We start from the raw sequence: 20,377 nt of genomic DNA on the forward strand, positions 1-20,377 counted from the left end.
GTGAAAAAACTAGTTGAGAATCCCTGATCTACATATTTAGTTTCTGTATGCTAACAGCCTATTTCAGCCTACATACAGTATTTCCATTATTAAAATGTATACTTGAAAATGAAATCCTTTACTTACAATATTATATTTTAAATGTATATGATATTATTTGATATTGTCTGCCATTTAGATTAAGCAGGTTTTTTTAGAAGCAACATTTTCATCATAGCCCAAGTGGTACTGTAGCTCCATTCCAGTGGCTCTACAGCTCCAGGTTTTGTGTTATGGAATCCATTAGCCCCCTATCTCCCCAAGGCAGGTAGCTGCTCCCTGATTTGCTTCCTGGTGTCTGACTCAGCCTTTATTACAGCAAGCCGAGCATCAGCCTGAAAGCAGCGTTAGCCTCTCCTGATTGGCTCACCCAGTTAGCGTGTGTGTATCCATCCATCCATTATTAATGACACATACACTAAATTGTATTGTACTTTTTGAGGATTTTTTTTTTTTTTTGTGGAGTTAGAGGCATCCGCAGACCCTGAAGTTACTTCCCTTCTCTCACATCATCTCTGAGGTGCTTTCGGACTGGGAGTGGCACTGTGCTTTGTGTGTGAAGGGTCCTTCAGCCTCCGGTGAGGGAGCGGATTGACGAAGGAGAGTGGTGGAGCGTAGAGCAGAGGAGGGGAGAGAGGAGAGCCGAAGCTGCACACACCCTGAGATGCTCTGCTGGCTAAGAGAGGAGGAGATGTCTCTGCAGGAGTTCCAGCAGCGTGTGGGCTGTTTCATCACACATGTCGGTGAGTGTCCAGGCTTCATCCCTCCATCAGCCATCAGCCACACTGAGGGTTGTGGGGAGGGAAGGGGTATGTACCAGGGAGAGAGAGAGGGAGCAGGGTGGTGATACCCAGCAGCTGCTCCCTGGATGGTCTCCCTATTCCAGGCAGTATCCTTAGAAATGCTCAGATATGGAATTGCTTTATAGTAGTTATTCATGTGTAAATGTATGGTCTAAACTGGTAGAAATGTCAGATTTGGGCTGATCATTATAGCTGCAATTTACATAGTTAGTTCAAGGTCATAGTCAACGTTACACAAATGACCATGAAGTATGTGGTTATATCTAGTGGGATCTGGTATGTGGATTTATATTTTATTTGTGTATAGTTTCATAATGAACACGTCATGTTCCTCACACCAGTCAGACTTCTCATACTATGCTGGTGTACTAACTAGTTGTCACAGAGTGTGATTGTCAAATCAAATCACAGAGAAATCAAATTTGATTTATCACATACACATGGTTAGCAGATGTTAATGTGCGTGTAGCGAAATGCATGTGGTGTAGCGAAATGCTTGTGATGTAGCGAAATTGTTGTGGTGTAGCGAAATGCTTGTAGTGTAGCGAAATGCTTGTGATGTAGCGAAATGCTTGTGATGTAGCGAAATGCTTGTGGTCCTATGCTCCTATATTGAAAAGGATTTTCCATTATCTGATAATCCCATCCCATTCTTATTATTAATTTAATTGTAAATCACTATAACCACATTTAAGAGTTAATATGTATATCATCATGAAGATAGATATACTGTATTTACTGGTTTCATTAGCTATTTAATGAAAGTCAATGTTATTAGCCACAGAAAACAGAAAACCTAATATAAAACTCTTTAGATTCCTATTTCCCCCTCTCTCAATTCCTCTTGTTGACCACCATTCCACATTCTACATCCGGGTCTTCCGGGCTGGACAGAGGAAGTCGGTTATTGTGCCACGCTGGAGATTGTTACGGAGTGTCTTCTATCATGGCTCTAGTGAGGCAGGCAGTCAGCAGCCATCCATGGGGGAGGGGACCATGCAGGCAGTTACCATAGAAACTGAGATTGCCAGGCTTGTGTGCATCAGGCCCTATTGATTTATGGAAGCAGCCTCCCCTGTGTTACTGCTTGCATCTCTCACGCCCCCAATTTATCAGAGATCCCCAATTATCGTCAGTGTCATGTTATATGTTGAGCGTTATACATCGCTGTCGTGATAATACAGTTGAAGTCGGAAGTTTACATAAACCTTAGCCAAATACATTTAAACTCAGATTTTCACAATTTCTGACATTTAATCCAAGTAAAAGTTCCCTGTCTAAGGTCAGTTAGGATCACCACTTTATTTTAAGAATGTGAAATGTCAGAATAATAAGAGAGAGAATGATTTATTTCAGCTTTTACTTCTTTCATCACATTCCCAGTGGGTCAGAAGTTTATATACACTCAATTAGTATTTGGTAGCATTGCCTTTAAATTGTTTAACTTGGGTCAAACGTTTTGGGTAGGCTTCCACAACCTTCCCACAATAAGTTGGGTGAATTTTGGTCCATTCCTCCTGACAGAGCTGGTGCAACTGAGTCAGGTTTATAGGCCTCCTTGCTCGCACACGCTTTTTCAGTTCTGCCCACAAATTTTCTATAGGATTGAGGTCAGGGCTTTGTGATGGCTACTCCAATACCTTGACTTTGTTGTCCTTACTTAGTTGTCCTTTGCCACAACTTTGGAAGTATGCTTGGGGTCATTGTCCATTTGGAAGACCCATTTGCGACCAAGCTTCAACTTCCTGACTGATGTCTTGAGATGTTGCTTCAATATGTCCACATAATGTTTCTTCCTCATGATGCCATCTTTTTTGTGAAGTGCACCAGTCCCTCCTGCAGCAAAGCACCCCCACAACATGATGCTGCCACCCCCGTGCTTCACGGTTGGGATGGTGTTCTTCGGCTTGCAAGCCTCTCCCTTTTTCTTCCAAACATAACGATGGTCATTATGGCCAAACAGTTCCATTTTTGTTTCATCAGTCCAGAAGACATTTCTCCAAAAAGTATGATCTTTGTCCCCATGTGCAGTTGCAAACCGTAGTCTGGCTTTTTTATGGCGGTTTTGGAGCAGTGGCTTCTTCCTTGCTGTGCAGCCTTTCAGGTTATGTCGACATAAGACTTGTTTTCAAAATAGATGGCACTTTTGTACCTGTTTCCTCCAGCATCTTCACAAGGTCCTTTGCTGTTGTTCTGGGATTGATTTGCACTTTTCGCACCAAAGTACGTTCATCTCTAGGAGACAGAACGCTTCTCCTTCCTGAGCGGTATGATGGCTGCGTGGTCCCATGGTGTTTATACTTGCGTACTATTGTTTGTACAGATGAACGTGGTACCTTCAGACGTTTGGAAATTGCTCCCAAGAATGAACCAGACTTGTGGAGGTCTACAATTGTTTTTCTGAGGTCTTGGCTGATTTCTTTTGATTTTCCCATGATGTCAAGCAAAGAGGCACTGAGTTTGAAGGTAGGCCTTGAAATACATCCACAGGTACATCTCCAATTGACTCCAATTATGTAAATTAGCCTATCAGAAGCTTCTAAAGCCATGACATCATTTTCTGGAATTTTCCAAGCTGTTTAAAGGCAGGGTAAAGTTAGTGTATGTACATTTCTGACCCACTGGAATTGTGATACAGTGAATTCTAAGTGAAATAATCTGTCTGTAAAGAATCGTTGGAAACATTTTTTATTTATTTATTTAACTAGGCAAGTCAGTTAAGAACAAATTCTTATTTTCAATGACGGCCTAGGAACAGTGGGTTAACTGCCTGTTCAGCTCGGGGATTTGAACTTGCAACCCTTCGGTTGCTAGTATACTAGTCCAACGCTCTAACCACTAGGCTACCCTGCCATGCTGTAGATGTCCTAACCGACTTGCCAAAATTATAGTTTGTTAATTAGAAATTTGTAGAGTGGTTGAAAAACAAGTTTTAATGACTCCAACCTAAGTGTATGTAAACTTCCGACTTCAACTGTATGTTATTATACCAATCTGACCTAAATACTGTATCCCCAAAGTGTCCTATATAAAAGGTTCATAATGAGCTTCTCTTTACAGAAGATGATTGACTTGCTACACTAGACGCTGATGACAGTAATGTTATTCTGCTAGTGGCATTTATTCTCCATTGATTTATTTAAGATCAACGACACACCCCTCTGTTTATCTGTAAGGGATGTAGAACTGTGCAGCTTCAATCACATATTTGACATTTTAAGCCATGAGTGGGAAATGGTGAGCTTGGCAGCTGATGTCGGCAGCACTACCTCAGAGGTATTATTGCAATTAAAACCTTGTAACAGGCTCCATGACTCACAGGGAGAGAGAAAGAGAGAGATTCAAGCCTTATCTGAGCTCTCATTGGTGGCAGGTGACATCATAGTTGCCAGAAAGTGACGGCTGCGTAATTTACGGTAACGTCGTATGGATTTTATGAATGACTCATGATATCAAATGATGTTTCAAACAGAATTATTGTAATGATTAGAATTCAGACCGTAGTAGATGTCTGCAGTCACAGCTCTCCCAAGCAAATGATATTTAGAGGGAAATACATGACCTAATTGAAATGAACCTTCAAATCGTTTTCAGGAAGTTAAGGTCAGGCAAAAGTATGTTCTGGTTTGTTGCCTCTATAGCAACAAAGGAATTACAGTAGCACAATGCTTCCTGTGTACTGGGAAATCCTCCATAACACACCCCAAGGATCTCTAATAGGAAGAATTACATTTCCATACAGGAAAATATAAACTCAGTATTACTGGTTGAATTCTTAACCTCATTGTGTGCAAAGAATTTGGCCCACTGTAGCAGTAACCCTAATTTTGCACACTGTACTATTTAGCACAGTAGAAGAATGGAAATGTGTGGCATCAGTCACCCGTTGCTAATTGAACTAAGAGGATTAGTATTGTCTGGCCACTCATGGCTGGCCCCATATACAGTATGTGGTTAACACAGGGAAATGAAACAGTCTATAGGCCCATAGAAAAAGAAAATACAACCACTTCCAAACATGAGCACAGAATATAGACACAGCTTGCAGCTGACAGGCACCAAGGCTGGAAAACACATTAAAATGTCAGAGTAATAACTACAATATATAGTTTCCGAAGGCATTTAGTTTCAAGCATAATTTTCACTGATAAGTGTTAAGTGGCATGACAATGTACATGTTCTGCTGGCTCTACAACACAGGCCTCTATCCTAGACGTTGTGTATTTTGTGTGAGCATGTTTATGGTTTCTCTCACCATAAATGTTGGCTAACTTGTCTGTCAATCATTTTGTTGTAACTATGGCACTGTGGTAGTTATATCCTCTTACAGTAAGCCATGAATCTATTGAAACTCTATGGACATCTGCAATGTTGGTTTGTGCAGGTTATCATAGATAGATAAATAGAAATCAGCCTAGTTTTGTCCCTCCCTTTATTTATGTGCCCATCCCTCATTGGCATAGCAGCCAAAGGGTCAGTGCTATTCTCTAAAATCAATACCAGATGCCACCATGAGGGCCTGGTGCCATGTTATTCTGTGATACTGATAGTACATTCATAAGCCTTGGCACAGAATGAGACACAATTCAGATCTATAAAAAACTGTCCCATACGCAGAGAGGTAAACAATGGGAAGGTCAAAGGGTCATCCTCTCTCCTGTTGGAACAGCAGCCCTGGTGTTCATCATCTCAAACGGCTTGAGCAGATGTCTTCCTTCCTTACCTCTCACCTCTGAAATCATATCCCCTCACAACAATGCCGTCAACTTTATCTCCGTGTTTGGATTTTAGATTATGTGGATTTACGATTTAATGTTTGTAGTGATTCAAGATTGTATTATTAGTCGATTTGATTTAAACAAAATTGCAATGTTACACATTGGCACAAGTGCATAGAATCTGCAGACACATAATAGGCTGTTTGTATTTTGTATCAGTCATAGGTCGTCAACATCTTTGAACCTCTTTAGGTCAGATAGGGGTTCCAGCCATCAATATCCCTGGTGACATAACCCCAGACAGCTCTGGGCTCTGGGTTTACCCAGCCAGGACAACCTTGTTTTTATGACGTAGGCTGTATTCACACTGCTTCCTATTTGTCCCTGCTTTACGTGAAATGGGCTCTCGACATCCTTTGGAAAACGGTTGTCTTTTTTCGCACAGTCCCCTTTGGGCTTTGGCCAGCATTTGACTTGTGCTCACAGTAACACAATGGAACAATAGTCCACTGAGCCATAAGATATGAACATATATTTGAGAGTCTGGCCTAATTTCTGACTCTAGTGTAACTACTCGAGTTCTAGAGGGCTCAGGGTGGCCCCTCAGATCAGCTCAAACCAAATGAGGTCAAGCCCCACAGCATGCTTGGGAAACCAGATGGCACGTAGTGGGAAGAGAGGAGTCTTACTAGGTCAGCCTAGGACACACAGAGGGAGTACTTGGGATGACTACTCCCCATTCTCCTTCTGTGACCTTGACCCCATGACCCTCCACTCTCTGAAGGTGGGTAGGATGGTTTGCAGCAAGGTTTGCTCACCCCCCCCACAGGGCATTGTTTTTGAGAATAATTACCTCTCAAAGTCACTGTGTCGATTCATTGTAGAGAATAACACTGCAGATGTTTAGAACCTTAATCTATCTCACAAGGGGCTGCAGTATATTGTGTGCAGTCACAGAAGACCTGATCTTTGGATCGATTTCCTATCCTCAGTGCCTCTCATGATTGAGAGATTTGATGCTCTGCTCCTGCCCTGGTAATTGAGGTTCACAGCACTAATAATTTATACATCAGATAATAGACCAGATGTTTACAACAGCTCTGAATGTGGGACAACATACTGCTCATTTATTATTGAATGGTGCTGAAGCTATCTTTTTTCATGATGTTTTCACATATTTTAACATAATGTTTTTTCAGACTGGGTAGGGTTGTTCCTGTCAGATAAATCCACAAATGGAAGGTAAATATATGCTATTTGGACTTGACGGACTCGGTTGTAATTTAGTCATGTACTACTTGTGAAGAGGACCAAGAGATAAAAGACACTGTGTGTGTGTGTAACAGCTTCGCCCCTACCTGGGCCCGAACCAGGGACCCTCTGCACACATCAACAACTGACACCCTCGAAGCATCGTTACCTATCACTCCACAAAAGCCGCGACCCTTGCTGAGCAAGGGAAACAACTACTTCAAGGTCTCAGAGCGAGTGACGTCACCGATTGAAACGCTATTAGCGCACACACCCCGCTAACTAGTTAGCCATTTCACACCGGTTACATGTGGTTATCTGACTCAGTGTGTGTAACCCTGGACCTCTTGACTACTGGTCAGAGCTCACATATACAGTACTAATCCTCACCGTGTGTGTGTGTGTGTGTGTGTGTGTGTGTGTGTGTTTTCTGGAGGGAGGAGTGACTGCCAGATGCCAGTGGCACTAGTATAATGCGGCCTTACTGCAAACATTGGACCCATGCACTGCAGGCTTATAGTGCAGGCGCATAACCCTGTGATTCGTTGATGTCAACCATGGGTGATGGTAAGGGCTGGCCGGCTGATCAGGCTTCAGAACTGAATAGGTCATGGTTCAGGGAGGGCTGCAGAGGACGTGGAAATGGGAAGTGTGATCTCCAGATCCAGATTTCTTATATGCCAGCATCTTGTTCCTGTTTTTCTGTTTTTAGAGCACATGTCCCAATGGTAAAGGTCATACCTCCTTCTGCTGACAGAGCCACATGGTGTTGTCATATGATGGAATTGACTCCTTGCCCTTAAGTTGAAAAACAAACAGTGCAAATGTTGTTATAATATGCTTGCAGGAGTTGCTGCTTTTGTAGTCTTTCATGCTGTTTCGCTAGCATAGTGGTTTAAAATAGATACTGTCAATATAGGGATTCAAAATCATACTGTTGAACTGAACTAAGGATAGTTCTACTCACATGAAGTAATCGCTCCACCTCTACACCACTTGGGAATAGGAGTCTGGATCCTGCCATTCTCTCAGCTTGAGAGACCAACTATCTGAACATAGGCTGTGGAGACTTATCTCAAAGTAATCTAAAAAGAAAGGTGGGACATTTCACTTCTTTACCTTATATGCAAAACGTGGCGTATCACGTGATATGTGCGCTGTAAGGGACCCTTGAGCTGTGACAGCTTGTTGTTAATGTGTATTGTTGGGGCATGCAGAGGTAAACACTAATGCTAAAAAAGGCCTATCATGTCAATAAACTGCTCCCTGAATAGACTAGTGTATTAATATTAGCTAGTGAGAGTAATGTATGTTTATTAGCCAGTGGAAAGGTAAGCTTTAAGATACAGACCTGTGTGTTATGTCTCTTTAAAGACAGGAAGCCCACTGGTTACAATTTCCTGTGACAAACATCAAGGCTCCAGTATCACACATATTGGTCTTTGCTTGGACACTAAAAGGACACATGTTGATGTAATGGTTGGTAACTCCTTTGCCTCTTCAGTTGTTACAGTATGCTGTGTGGTGTAAAAAAGTGATATTGGAGTAGTAGGATTTCTGCTTCTTTTTTTGCAAATAGCAGTTCTACAAACTTAGTCCCCTAAATGTGAGGGGACACGCAAACACATGCACACACAGACACACTCCAACACACACATCATTTGTGTTGTTGTATTGTTTGTATATTGTTGTATTTTACATTTGTGTGACTCTCCTTGTCTATCAGTGTATGAGTGTTTTGTTGCTGTTTTGTGTATTTTTTGTGAACCCCAGGAAGAGTAACTGCTGCTTCTGCAAAAGCTAATGAGGATCTGAATAAACAAACAAATTACTGCCATGCCCATGGGTGTAACTTAGATACAGTATGACTGAGTATTACTGATAATATTCTTGTGTGTTTATTCTCATGTGATACATACCCTTGTCCACTGAGAGTGTCTTGGGAGGGAGGGGTGAGAAAGTGCTTCCGAGACAAGGCCAGGCCAGTGAATGAGCTACAGCCAGAAGGAGGAAAAGCGGTGGTGGGTTCCTGACACACGGTGGCCACACAGCACAACGGCTGAATTTCGGGCAGGGTGGGGGAGGAAAGGGAAGCCCCCAGTGCCTCAGGACATTGTTGAGGAGATTGGTGTAAGCCATGGCAGTCTCCTGAGCTCCACTGGTCACAAGACTTCAACTCAGACTGCTGGCAAGAGCCCTGACAGAACACATACACATGCACCCACACACTCACAGAAACACACACAGTAAGGAATCTGCTCTGCGCGGCTCTCCATACCACAGCTGGAGTCCTCAGGGCAGGACTGTCGGTCTGGTCCAGACAGGAAGACCTCACCATGGGCTCAGTTATGTGTAAGTGACTGGATTATCTACTTTAACCCTTCATGGACATTTTCTGTGTGTTTGATACTCATACAGGTCTGTGGTTATTTTGCCTATGAGTGGTGTGAAACAGATGTGATGTATGCTAGTTGTGGTACTGGAGAAGACTGCTCAGTAGATAGCAGTAGGTAGGGGCTGGTGATTGAGTGGTGTTTCCTTGTGACGTCTTGAGTAAGGAGTTCTGTGTGCTTACAGGCTGAAGACATTCAGCAATGTGACCTAACAGAGAGGACGGTGATTACCCTGTAAACACCTTGTGGGAACCTTGTTACGAATAGAGCTAGTAGTTCAAAATGCCCTATAAATTCACATTGGAATGTATGACAGAGTTCTTTTTCAGTTTCCATTGCTTCTATGTTTCCATGTTGTGCTTCACAGTGATGGTGCATTTCACTTTTAGATTCTCACCTGAGTGTGAAGTCACCTGAGCTTAGATAGGGGTTAGCTAAGAAGGGTTTGTGATTATTCTCTGTTGCATGTGCCTGACAAAGAGAGGTAAGTGGAGGTAAGAGACCTAGGCAGAGGTCAGAGGCAGCAGCTCACTGCCTCCCTGGACTGAAGAGAAATAATTGCGGTGGTAGAGGCTGGCAGGGGACCTGATGTGTGTGTACTGTATGCAGTATGTGTGTGTGTGTTAGAGTTGTGCTGCTCTGAGAGACCGGGCTATCAGATGCAAGGCACTGTAAGAGAAGAGTGTCCAGGGGACATGAATAGCAGACCGGGGGGGATTCAGGAGCTCTAAGCCTGGGAGGAGAGTGACAATCTGGTAGCCACTCAGAGTTCTGTCTGTCCCTGTCTCCCTACTGTCTCCCTGAGCTGAAGTCTGGGCTGACCTTGGCTATACTAGGCACTGAGTAGGAAGGAACTACACAGGCTACTGTGCAGGAAAGCCACCTCTTGCTTACAAACACTCTATGTATGTACAGTGCCTTGCGAAAGTATTCGGCCCCCTTGAACTTTGCGACCTTTTGCCACATTTCAGGCTTCAAACATAAAGATATAAAACTGTATTTTTTTGTGAAGAATCAACAACTAGTGGGACACAATCATGAAGTGGAACGACATTTATTGGATATTTCAAACTTTTTTAACAAATCAAAAACTTAAAAATTGGGCGTGCAAAATTATTCAGCCCCTTTACTTTCAGTGCAGCAAACTCTCTCCAGAAGTTCAGTGAGGATCTCTGAATGATCCAATGTTGACCTAAATGACTAATGATGATAAATACAATCCACCTGTGTGTAATCAAGTCTCCGTATAAATGCACCTGCACTGTGATAGTCTCAGAGGTCCGTTAAAAGCGCAGAGAGCATCATGAAGAACAAGGAACACACCAGGCAGGTCCGAGATACTGTTGTGAAGAAGTGTTAAGCCGGATTTGGATACAAAAAGATTTCCCAAGCTTTAAACATCCCAAGGAGCACTGTGCAAGCGATAATATTGAAATGTAAGGAGTATCAGACCACTGCAAATCTACCAAGACCTGGCCGTCCCTCTAAACTTTCAGCTCATACAAGGAGAAGACTGATCAGAGATGCAGCCAAGAGGCCCATGATCACTCTGGATGAACTGCAGAGATCTACAGCTGAGGTGGGAGACTCTGTCCATAGGACAACAATCAGTCGTATATTGCACAAATCTGGCCTTTATGGAAGAGTGGCAAGAAGAAAGCCATTTCTTAAAGATATCCATAAAAAGTGTCATTTAAAGTTTGCCACAAGCCACCTGGCAGACACACCAAACATGTGGAAGAAGGTGCTCTGGTCAGATGAAACCAAAATTGAACTTTTTGGCAACAATGCAAAACGTTATGTTTGGCGTAAAAGCAACACAGCTGAACACACCATCCCCACTGTCAAACATGGTGGTGGCAGCATCATGGTTTGGGCCTGCTTTTCTTCAGCAGGGACAGGGAAGATGGTTAAAATTGATGGGAAGATGGATGGAGCCAAATACAGGACCATTCTGGAAGAAAACCTGATGGAGTCTGCAAAAGACCTGAGACTGGGACGGAGATTTGTCTTCCAACAAGACAATGATCCAAAACATAAAGCAAAATCTACAATGGAATGGTTCAAAAATAAACATATCCAGGTGTTAGAATGGCCAAGTCAAAGTCCAGACCTGAATCCAATCGAGAATCTGGGGAAAGAACTGAAAACTGCTGTTCACAAATGCTCCCCATCCAACCTCACTGAGCTCGAGTTGTTTTGCAAGGAGGAATGGGAAAAAATGTCAGTCTCTCGATGTGCAAAACTGATAGAGACATACCCCAAGCGACTTACAGCTGTAATCGCAGCAAAAGGTGGCGCTACAAAGTATTAACTTAAGGGGGCTGAATAATTTTGCACGCCCAATTTTTCAGTTTTTGATTTGTTAAAAAAGTTTGAAATATCCAATAAATGTCGTTCCACTTCATGATTGTGTCCCACTTGTTGTTGATTCTTCACAAAAAAATACAGTTTTATATCTTTATGTTTGAAGCCTGAAATGTGGAAAAAGGTCGTAAAGTTCAAGGGGGCCGAATACTTTCGCAAGGCACTGTACACTCTAAAGACTCTATATTAGGGATGACTGGTGCAGATATTTAGATGCTCTGCTGTGGTGGGATGATGGATGGCTCTCCGCGGTACCAGACCATCCCTTCGCAGTGTCCGGCGTGCGGGTGGTCAGCCAGAAGTATGTCCTCCCTCTCTTCCCTCTCACCCTCCTCCTCAGTTCCTCTCCCTCGCTTCATCCACCTGCCATTTGACGTTTTATTTGAGTCATTTAGGAGACACTCTTATCCTTAGTGCAGTGCATTCATCTTAAGATAGCTAGATGAGACAACCACATATCACAGTTGTAGTAAGAACATTTTACTTCAATAAAGTAGTTATCAGCGAAGTCAGTGCTATTAGGAAAAGACAAGTGGGGATCTGTCAGGTAGATGATTGATGTAGATCTGCTAAGGCCCTGCTATATGTTAATGCTTTGGTGAATTTTCATTGGTCTGCAGCTGCTATCTGTGGTGTGACTTTCCTTCTAATATTAGACTGATGCATTTAGGAATAGGCAGTTGTCACCTTCTCAGATAGTGTATTTCAGGTTGCTTTCCTATCTGCATGTCAAATGGCTTTCATTGTACAGGATAGAAAAGCTCCACATCACAACCACCTTTGAAAGAATACTGAGTAGACATGTCTTATAACATGCAAGCATGCACCATTTCGATTGTCTCCTTCTGTGGAGAAGTGGCAATGACAGCAGAAAAAATAGCTCCAGGTTTTTATTCCAAAATCTGAATCAGCGTGTGTCTATGGTTGGATAAAGCTGTCCTGTCTGACTGTTTTAAATGTGTGAAAAAAGACTAGCTGACAGTATGCCTCAAAGTTGAATGATGTCACAAAATAACCTACCCAGAAGCCGTTGATAGCAGTTTATGTAAAACCTTACAAGGTCCCACAAACCCTCAGTGCCTGTCTTTTTATAGTGTGTGTGTGTGTGTGTGTGTGTGTCTATGTATGTGCATGCATGCTCAGCCTACTCACTCTGACACATAATGTGTAGACATGCACCCTCTCTTATGTGTGATTATCCTGAGAATGGAATGCACAGCATTTGTCAAACAGTCACTTCTCCATGTAGTGTACAGTTAGCTGCTGAGCCTTGAAAATACAGTGCATTCTGAAAGTATTCAGACCCCTTGACTTTTTCAACATTTTGTTACATTAAAGCGTTATTCTAAAATGAATTCATTTGTTTTTCCCCCTAATCAATCTACACACAATACCCCATAATGACAAAGCAAACACTGGTTTTTAGAAATGTTTACCGAAATATCACATTTACATAAGTATTCAGACCCTTTACTCAGTACTTTGTTGAAGAACCTTTGGCAGAGATTACAGCCTTGAGTCTTCTTGGGAATGACGCTACAAGCTTGGCACACCTGTATTTGGGGAGTTTGTCCCATTCTTCTCCGCAGATCCTTTCAAACTCTGTCAGGTTGGATGGAGAGCGTCGCTGCACAGCTATTTTCAGGTCTCTCCAGAGATGTTAGATTGGGTTCAAGTCCGGGCTCTAGCTGGGCCACTCAAGGACATTCAGAGATTTGTCCCGAAGCCACTTCTGCATTGTCTTGGCTGTGTGCTTGGGGTCGCTGTCCTGTTGGAAGGTGAACCTTCATCCCAGTCTGAGGTCCTGAGAACTGGAGCAGGTTTTCATCAAGGATCTCTCTGTACTTTGCTCTGTTCATCTTTCCCGTGATCCTGGCTAGTCTCCCAGTCCCTCCTGCTGAAAAACATCCCCACAGCATGATGCTGCCATCACCATGCTTCAACGTAGAGATGGTGCCATGTTTCCTCCAGACATGATGCTTGGCATTCAGGCCAAAGAGTTCAATCTTGTTTTCATCAGACCAGAGAATCTTGTTTCTTATGGTCTGAGAGTCGTTAGGTGCCTTTTGGCAAACTCCAAGCGGGCTGTCATGTGCCTTTTACTGAGGAGTGGCTTCCGTCTGGCCACTCTACCATAAGGCCTGATTGGTGGTGTCACACCCTGATCTGTTTCACCTGTCTTGTGTTTGTCTCCCATTTGGTCCCATTATTCCCTATGTATTTATCCCGGTGTCTTCTGTCTGTCGCCAGTTCGTCTTGTCAAGTCAACTAGCGTGTTTTTGATAGTCTCTGTTTTCTTAGTCCTCCAGGTTCTGACTAATTGCCTGCCCTGACACATTACCTGCCTGCCTGACCATTCAGCCTGCCCTGACACTGTACCTGCCTGCCTGACCATTCAACCTGCCCTGACACTGTACCTGCCAGCCTGCCTGACCATTCAGCCTGCCCTGACACTGTACCTGCCTGCCTGACCATTCAACCTGCCCTGACACTGTACCTACTTGCCTGCCTGACCATTCAGCCTGCCCTGACACTGTACCTGCCTGCCTGACCATTCAGCCTTCCCTGACACTGTACCTGCCTGCCTGACCATTCAACCTGCCCTGACACTGTACCTGCCTGCCTGACCATTCAGCCTGCCCTGACACTGTACCTGCCTGCCTGACCATTCAGCCTGCCCTGACACTGTACCTGCCTGCCTGACCATTCAGCCTGCCCTGACACTGTACCTGCCTGCCTGACCATTCAGCCTGCCCTGACACTGTACCTGCCTGCCTGACCATTCATCCTGCCCTGACACTGTACCTGCCTGCCTGACCATTCAGCCTGCCCTGACACTGTACCTGCCTGCCTGACCATTCAGCCTGCCCTGACACTGTACCTGCCTGCCTGCCTGCCTGACCATTCAGCCTGCCCTGACACTGTACCTGCCTGACTGACCATTCAGCCTGCCCTGACACTGTACCTGCCTGCCTGACCATTCAACCTGCCCTGACACTGTACCTGCCTGCCTGACCATTCAGCCTGCCCTGACACTGTACCTGCCTGCCTGCCTGACCATTCAGCCTGCCCTGACACTGTACCTGCCTGCCTGACCATTCAACCTGCCCTGACACTGTACCTGCCTGCCTGACCATTCAACCTGCCCTGACACTGTACCTGCCTGCCTGACCATTCAACCTGCCCTGACACTGTACCTGCCTGCCTGACCATTCAACCTGCCCTGACCCTGTACCTGCCTGCCTGATCATTCAGCCTGCCCTGACACTGTACCTGTCTGCCTGACCATTCAGCCTGCCCTGACACTGTACCTGCCTGCCTGCCTGACCATTCAGCCTGCCCTGACACTGTACCTGCCTGCCTGACCATTCAACCTGCCCTGACACAGTACCTGCCTGACCATTCAACCTGCCCTGACCCTGTGCCTGCCTGCCGCCCTGTACCTTCTAGACCTGGTTTATGAACTTCTGACTGTCCTCGACCTGCCTCTTGCCTGCACCTTGTTTTTTAATAAATATCAGAGACTCTAACTATCTGCCTCCGGTGTCCGTATCTGGGTCTCTCCCTGTGTTGTTATAGATGGAGGCTGCAGAGATGATTGTCCTTCTGGAAGGTTCTCCCATCTCCACAACGGAACTCTAAAGCTCTGTCAGAGTGAACATTAGGTTCTTGGTCACCTCCCTGACCAAGGCCCTTCTCCCCCGATTGCTCAGTTTGGCTGGGCGGCCAACTCTAGGAAGAGTCTTGGTGGTTCCAAACTTATTCCATTTCGAATGATGGAGGCCACTGTGTTCTAGGAGATCTTCAATGCTGCAGAAATGTTTTGGTACCCTTACCAAGATCTGTGCCTCGACACAATCCTGTCTCGGAGCTCTATGGACTATTCCTTTGACCTCATGGATTGGTTTTTGCTCTGACATGCACTGTCAACCGTGGGACCTTATAGACAGGTGTGTGCCTTTCCAAATCATGTCCAATCAATTGAATTTACCACAGCTGGATCCCAATCAAGTTGTAGAAACATCTCAAGGATAATTCATGGAAACAGGATGCACCTGAGATCAATTTTGAGTCTCATAGCAAAGGGTCTGTATACTCATGTAAATAAGGTATTTCTGAATTTCTCTTTGTCATTATGTGTCGATTGCTCAGGATTTTAACAAATTAAATCCATTTTAGAATATGGCTGTAACATAACAAAATGTGGAAAAAGTCAAGGGGTCTGAATACTTTCGGAAATGCACTGTATGTGGATTTAAAGATTGAAATGTAATGAAATTGTTTTGGTACATTCAAGTGAGGATCTGTTTCCCTTTTTGTTGATCCTGGACTGTCTGGATCTAAAGGTCTTTCTGCTAAAATTATATTTAGTCTGAACAAAGTAAAAGCCAACAGCAATTTCTGTAACTGCCAGGGCGGAAATTCCAAGAAGTATTTGATTGTTAATAAGAGAATGGGGAATCCATCTTAATGTCCTGAATGTATGACTGAAACCATAATGACCGTCACATGGCCTTGACATAACTTCCTTTGATATCCTTTCAGCTCTTAGCACCATAATGACATCCATTAGTTCTGTTCCTAGGACAAGTTACCATATGAATGTTAGCATAAAATGTATGATCAAAGTCCCTATTTTCAGCCCTATCTTTCCATTAGGTTGGTTGGTATTCTCTCCACCTGAAGTCCAGATTATTACACAGCTGGGGATCATTCAACTTTCAAAGGGCTCAAACACAACCAGACTCCCATTGTCTCCCTAAACCTTGCCCCTTGTAATCAAACCCTCATGACAACATACCTTTGGTTTGGTCTGGCCCCCATGCCTGCCTCCCCCTTTGCCTCCTAGGAACATACTGTCAGGAACATACCTGGCAACATGCATGGTTTTATTTTCCTACGGTAGCTGTATATGTACTGTAGCCTTCCATGTTATGACATCTCTTCAATCTAGTGTTGGTTTTGGAGGCAGTGTTGGCTTCGCTTTAATTTGATATTCACCACTAGGTGAGGTTTGTTATTGGGAGATAAATGGACCTTTCTGACACATCCTTTTATTGTTTTCTTGCACGGCTGCCCTTTTCCTGAGTGTCAATGGGAAACGTGCTCTTTTGGACGTATCTGGAATTCCGAACCAAAATAACTGCTATATCCAAACTTCCTCTCCAACAATATTGAAGGAGATTACATCAGGAGTGTTTGTAGATCTAGGACCCTGGCAATGCCATATTATTGTAAACTGTATGTACAGGTGACTTGATACCGGTACTCCTTGTACATAGTCTCGTTATTTTGTGTTACTATTTCCTGTTTTGTTTTTTGCAAATTTGTCTTACCTTTTAACTCTGCGTTGTTGGGAAAGGGCCCATAAGCATTTCACGGTACACCTGTTGTACTCTGCGCATGTGACAAATAACATTTAATTTGATGTATAAGTCAAATGGAGTACAGGGAGGATTTCTGTATATGAACACAGTCAATTCTACCAACTACATGATGTTAGGTAGTTTGAATACTCAATGATAGAGAGTACTTACCACATATTGTATCAAAGATGATATTTGATGTTCTATTTGATGTTCTATTTGATGATGTTCTTAGAGAGAGAGAAATATTGGCGGTCTCGTATTCTCCCTGTGTTATTAGCTTACACCATTGTGTGTATGTCAGAATGAGCGTGAGGGCTTCTCGTCCCCCACTGGGCCCATGGAGGGTGGTGGTGGAGAGATGCTTGGCCTAGTTCTTCCAAAAACACTACCTCACTCTGTTTTATGGGCTCCTGCTCCGCTCAGCATAGAGTGTTGGTCACAGCTTCTTATGTCCCATTAGTTAAGACAGAACTTTTTTTCTGGAGAGGCTAGTTCAACCACTATAAAATTACATTAAAATCACAAGGCTGGACTATTTTTATAAAATACTTTGTGTGTGTAATTTGATTGGGCTTCTGTGTTAAATGTGGATTTTGAGAAACGTATTACTCCACATGGACATGTCTTTACAGTCACATGTTAATGTCAGGGGAGCTCGAAAAACAGTGCTGTGGTCCCTGATGCTTTTTGTTAAATAGTCCTCTGCTTTAAGTTGCTCATTAGGAAGGCTCCTCATGTAACATTGATATTTTAGTAATTTAAAAGATGCTCTTATCCAGAGCGACTTACAGGAGCAATTGGGGTTAAGTGCCTTGCTCAAGGACACATCGCCAGATTTTTCACCTTGTCGGCTTGGTTATTCAAACTAGCGTATTTTCGGTTACTGGCCCAACGTTCTTAATCGCTAGGCTACCTGCCACCCTATCCAGCCTATTAGGTTTTGTTAAAGGGATGAACTTCTCACCCCAGGGCTCAATTTGCCAACTAAGGGGTTCATATTCTACAAGGAAAGTGTGGAGAGAAAGTGTGATGAGTGCGTGGCATTTAGGCTGTATGTGGTGGAGATTGTAGGCTTTGTTTTTCACACAAGAATCTAGAGTGTATCTGTGACTTGTGTCTTCCGTTTGGAAGAGAACAGTGGGAAATGTTGTCATCAACATTGATTTGCACTCTCCTTCTGAACAATTGGCTGTCTCCTTATCCTGTCCTCAATAATGGTATCTTACGTAACCCTGTACCACTGTGTGTGTGAGATCCATGGTGGCTCAGGCAGGTCGACAGGGCAGACACAGCAACCCGTCTACCCGTTCAGACACAGCTGATCTCCCTGCTGTAGATTGCTGTTGACCCTCCAAATTATTAGACACACTGCTAATTATCCCATTATAGCAGATCTACTGGTGCATTCTCTTACCCCCTGTCATGCATGGGGCCTCGTCTCCTAACAAGCTCTCTTAGTTACGATAAGTTACTCTCGTTGGGAGGGGGGAGAAAGCTTATTTACACAATCAATGGTGGGGTTTGAAGTATAAACCATGACATGGATTCAGATTTTATGGACATGTGTTTTGTAAATGATATAATGTGCCTTCAAATTGTATATTAAATTAAGGGACATAAAACGTTTCATCGGATTTACAAAAGATAATATTTTTCAATTTGTCCTTTGACCTTTTTGAGACCATTGTAACACATTTCACCTGGCAAACTGGACATGTTTCAGTGAATCTCACTATTTAGGAATCCAATGGGAAGGGAAGCTGCTTATTTAACATACAATGCCTCAGTAGCTGCCACCGGTGTTTTGGGACATGCTTCCTCTAGGACCATAAACACCCCTGCACTCCCAGCCAGCTGCTCTGACAGGGGGGAGGACTCAGAGGAGGGAGGGAGGGGCGGGGCGGGGGGTGTCATGTTCAGTCAACCACAGAAAGGACAGAGAAAGACAGTCAGATTAGAGAGGGGTGCACGGTCAGCGTGTGACTTTAATGAAGAGGGATGATGCTGAAGGGATCTTCTCGCTCTCTCTCGCTCTATCTCTCTCTTCATTCTTTCAGAAGTATGTAGTTAAATGTTTGGGGCTGCCCCCCACTTAAAGAGGCAGTAAGCAGTATATTTATGATCTCCCTCCCTCCTCCCTGATTTCCTGATAGGTTGCTTGTGTGGTTGCTGTTGTTCTGAGAGAGCCTTGTGAGAGGTTAGACTGGAGCTGTGAGAAGCAGCTAGGGCTGGAAAAAGTGACAAAAGACTCAGACGCACTGCTTCCTTAGAAAAAACTCCTTTGCTGCCAAGGCTCTGTAAGAGCTGGGTGTGTGTAAATGGGGGGAGGGAGTGTAGGGGTGTGTGTGTGTGTGTGTCTGTCTGTCTGTCTGTGTCGTTACTCAGGAAGTCTGAAGAGAAGAAAGGGATGATAATGGTAGAAAAGCAAGTCTGGACTAAGTTCTACTGGTGTAATTTACCTCTGCCGCCTGGATTAGTGACTTCTCTCTCTTCACACCCGACTATCGTGTCGCTATGATGAAGAGAACTAGACATGTCATAGGTAAGGTATTGATACTCTCCTCGCTCCCCTATAGCTCTGTCGGGAGCTATAGGGTGTTTACATGCCAAACAGAGAGACACATTTGTTGTCACTGGCCTGGGTCCTAGACTTTATTTCCATTACAACAGAATACCAAGATGTTGATAAATTCTCAAGTGTCTTCTGAGGAGCTCAAGTGACTCTTGCTTGTCTGTCCATAGCTAATGCTCAGGGACAAAACGGCTCAATTGTTTTGCAGTTGTCTGTGAGGGAGATGCAACTGTGCTTCGGGATTTTGTGACTTTCTGATGGCGGCCGGCTGTGTGAAAATTAGATTGTTGCATTATAAACCTTATGTAGGCTACAAATATATAGCATGTGTAGCAATTGCTTTGTGTTTGGTATCCTGTCCTCTACTCATTATTTCGTAACAGCCTTGTAATTAGTAGGCTAAGCAATGATGCATTTTTTAGCCTTTGTATAAATCGATTTAGAGGGAAAGTAGGGTGAAGTGAAGTAGGAAACCTGATTTAGGGAATTCTCAACCTCGCACGTTATCTTAATATTCACCATAGCTAATGAATAAAAGGTAAAGCACCTGGTTGGTTGGACTCCATTTAGGTTTTTGAGGTGAGCTAATGTAAAAAAAAATATTTGAAGAAATTATGCACTTTCCAGAGAGAGAAACTGGTGCACTGATCTGCACCAAGCATACAGTACAACTCTACGAAGGGAATCCTAAAATGTTAGGGTAGTTATAGCTTTATTGTTGTCAGTCAAATACAGTTGAAGTCGGAAGTTTACATACACTTAGGTTGGAGTCATTAAAACTAGTTTTTCAACCACTCCACAAATTTCTTGTTAACAAACTATAGTTTTGGCAAGTCGGTTAGGACATCTGCTTTGTGCATGACAC

General features: G+C 43.7%; 1 protein-coding gene across 29 annotated transcripts in view; it reads left to right on the plus strand.

Annotated features, from left to right (window-relative positions):
- The first annotated feature begins 329 nt into the window (after window positions 1-329).
- mcf2l2 (MCF.2 cell line derived transforming sequence-like 2) overlaps window positions 330-20,377 on the plus strand; it is a 110,291-nt gene continuing 90,243 nt past the window's right edge. For 15 of the 29 annotated variants that reach the window (XM_021604107.3, XM_090235764.1, XM_090235767.1 and 12 more), the window contains exon 1: window positions 330-782. In XM_021604107.3, the coding sequence (XP_021459782.3) occupies window positions 704-782 (79 nt within the window). In that variant the 5' untranslated portion in view covers window positions 330-703. Of the gene's footprint in view, window positions 783-7,515; window positions 7,909-8,584; window positions 9,164-18,877; window positions 19,483-20,377 lie in introns of those variants that run through there. The other 14 variants (XM_090235761.1, XM_090235772.1, XM_090235778.1 and 11 more) reach the window with 6 other exon arrangements.

This window comes from Oncorhynchus mykiss, chromosome 5 (genome assembly GCF_057628025.1).
Source record: "Oncorhynchus mykiss isolate SJ-2025 chromosome 5, ASM5762802v1, whole genome shotgun sequence".
NCBI lineage: Eukaryota > Metazoa > Chordata > Actinopteri > Salmoniformes > Salmonidae > Oncorhynchus > Oncorhynchus mykiss.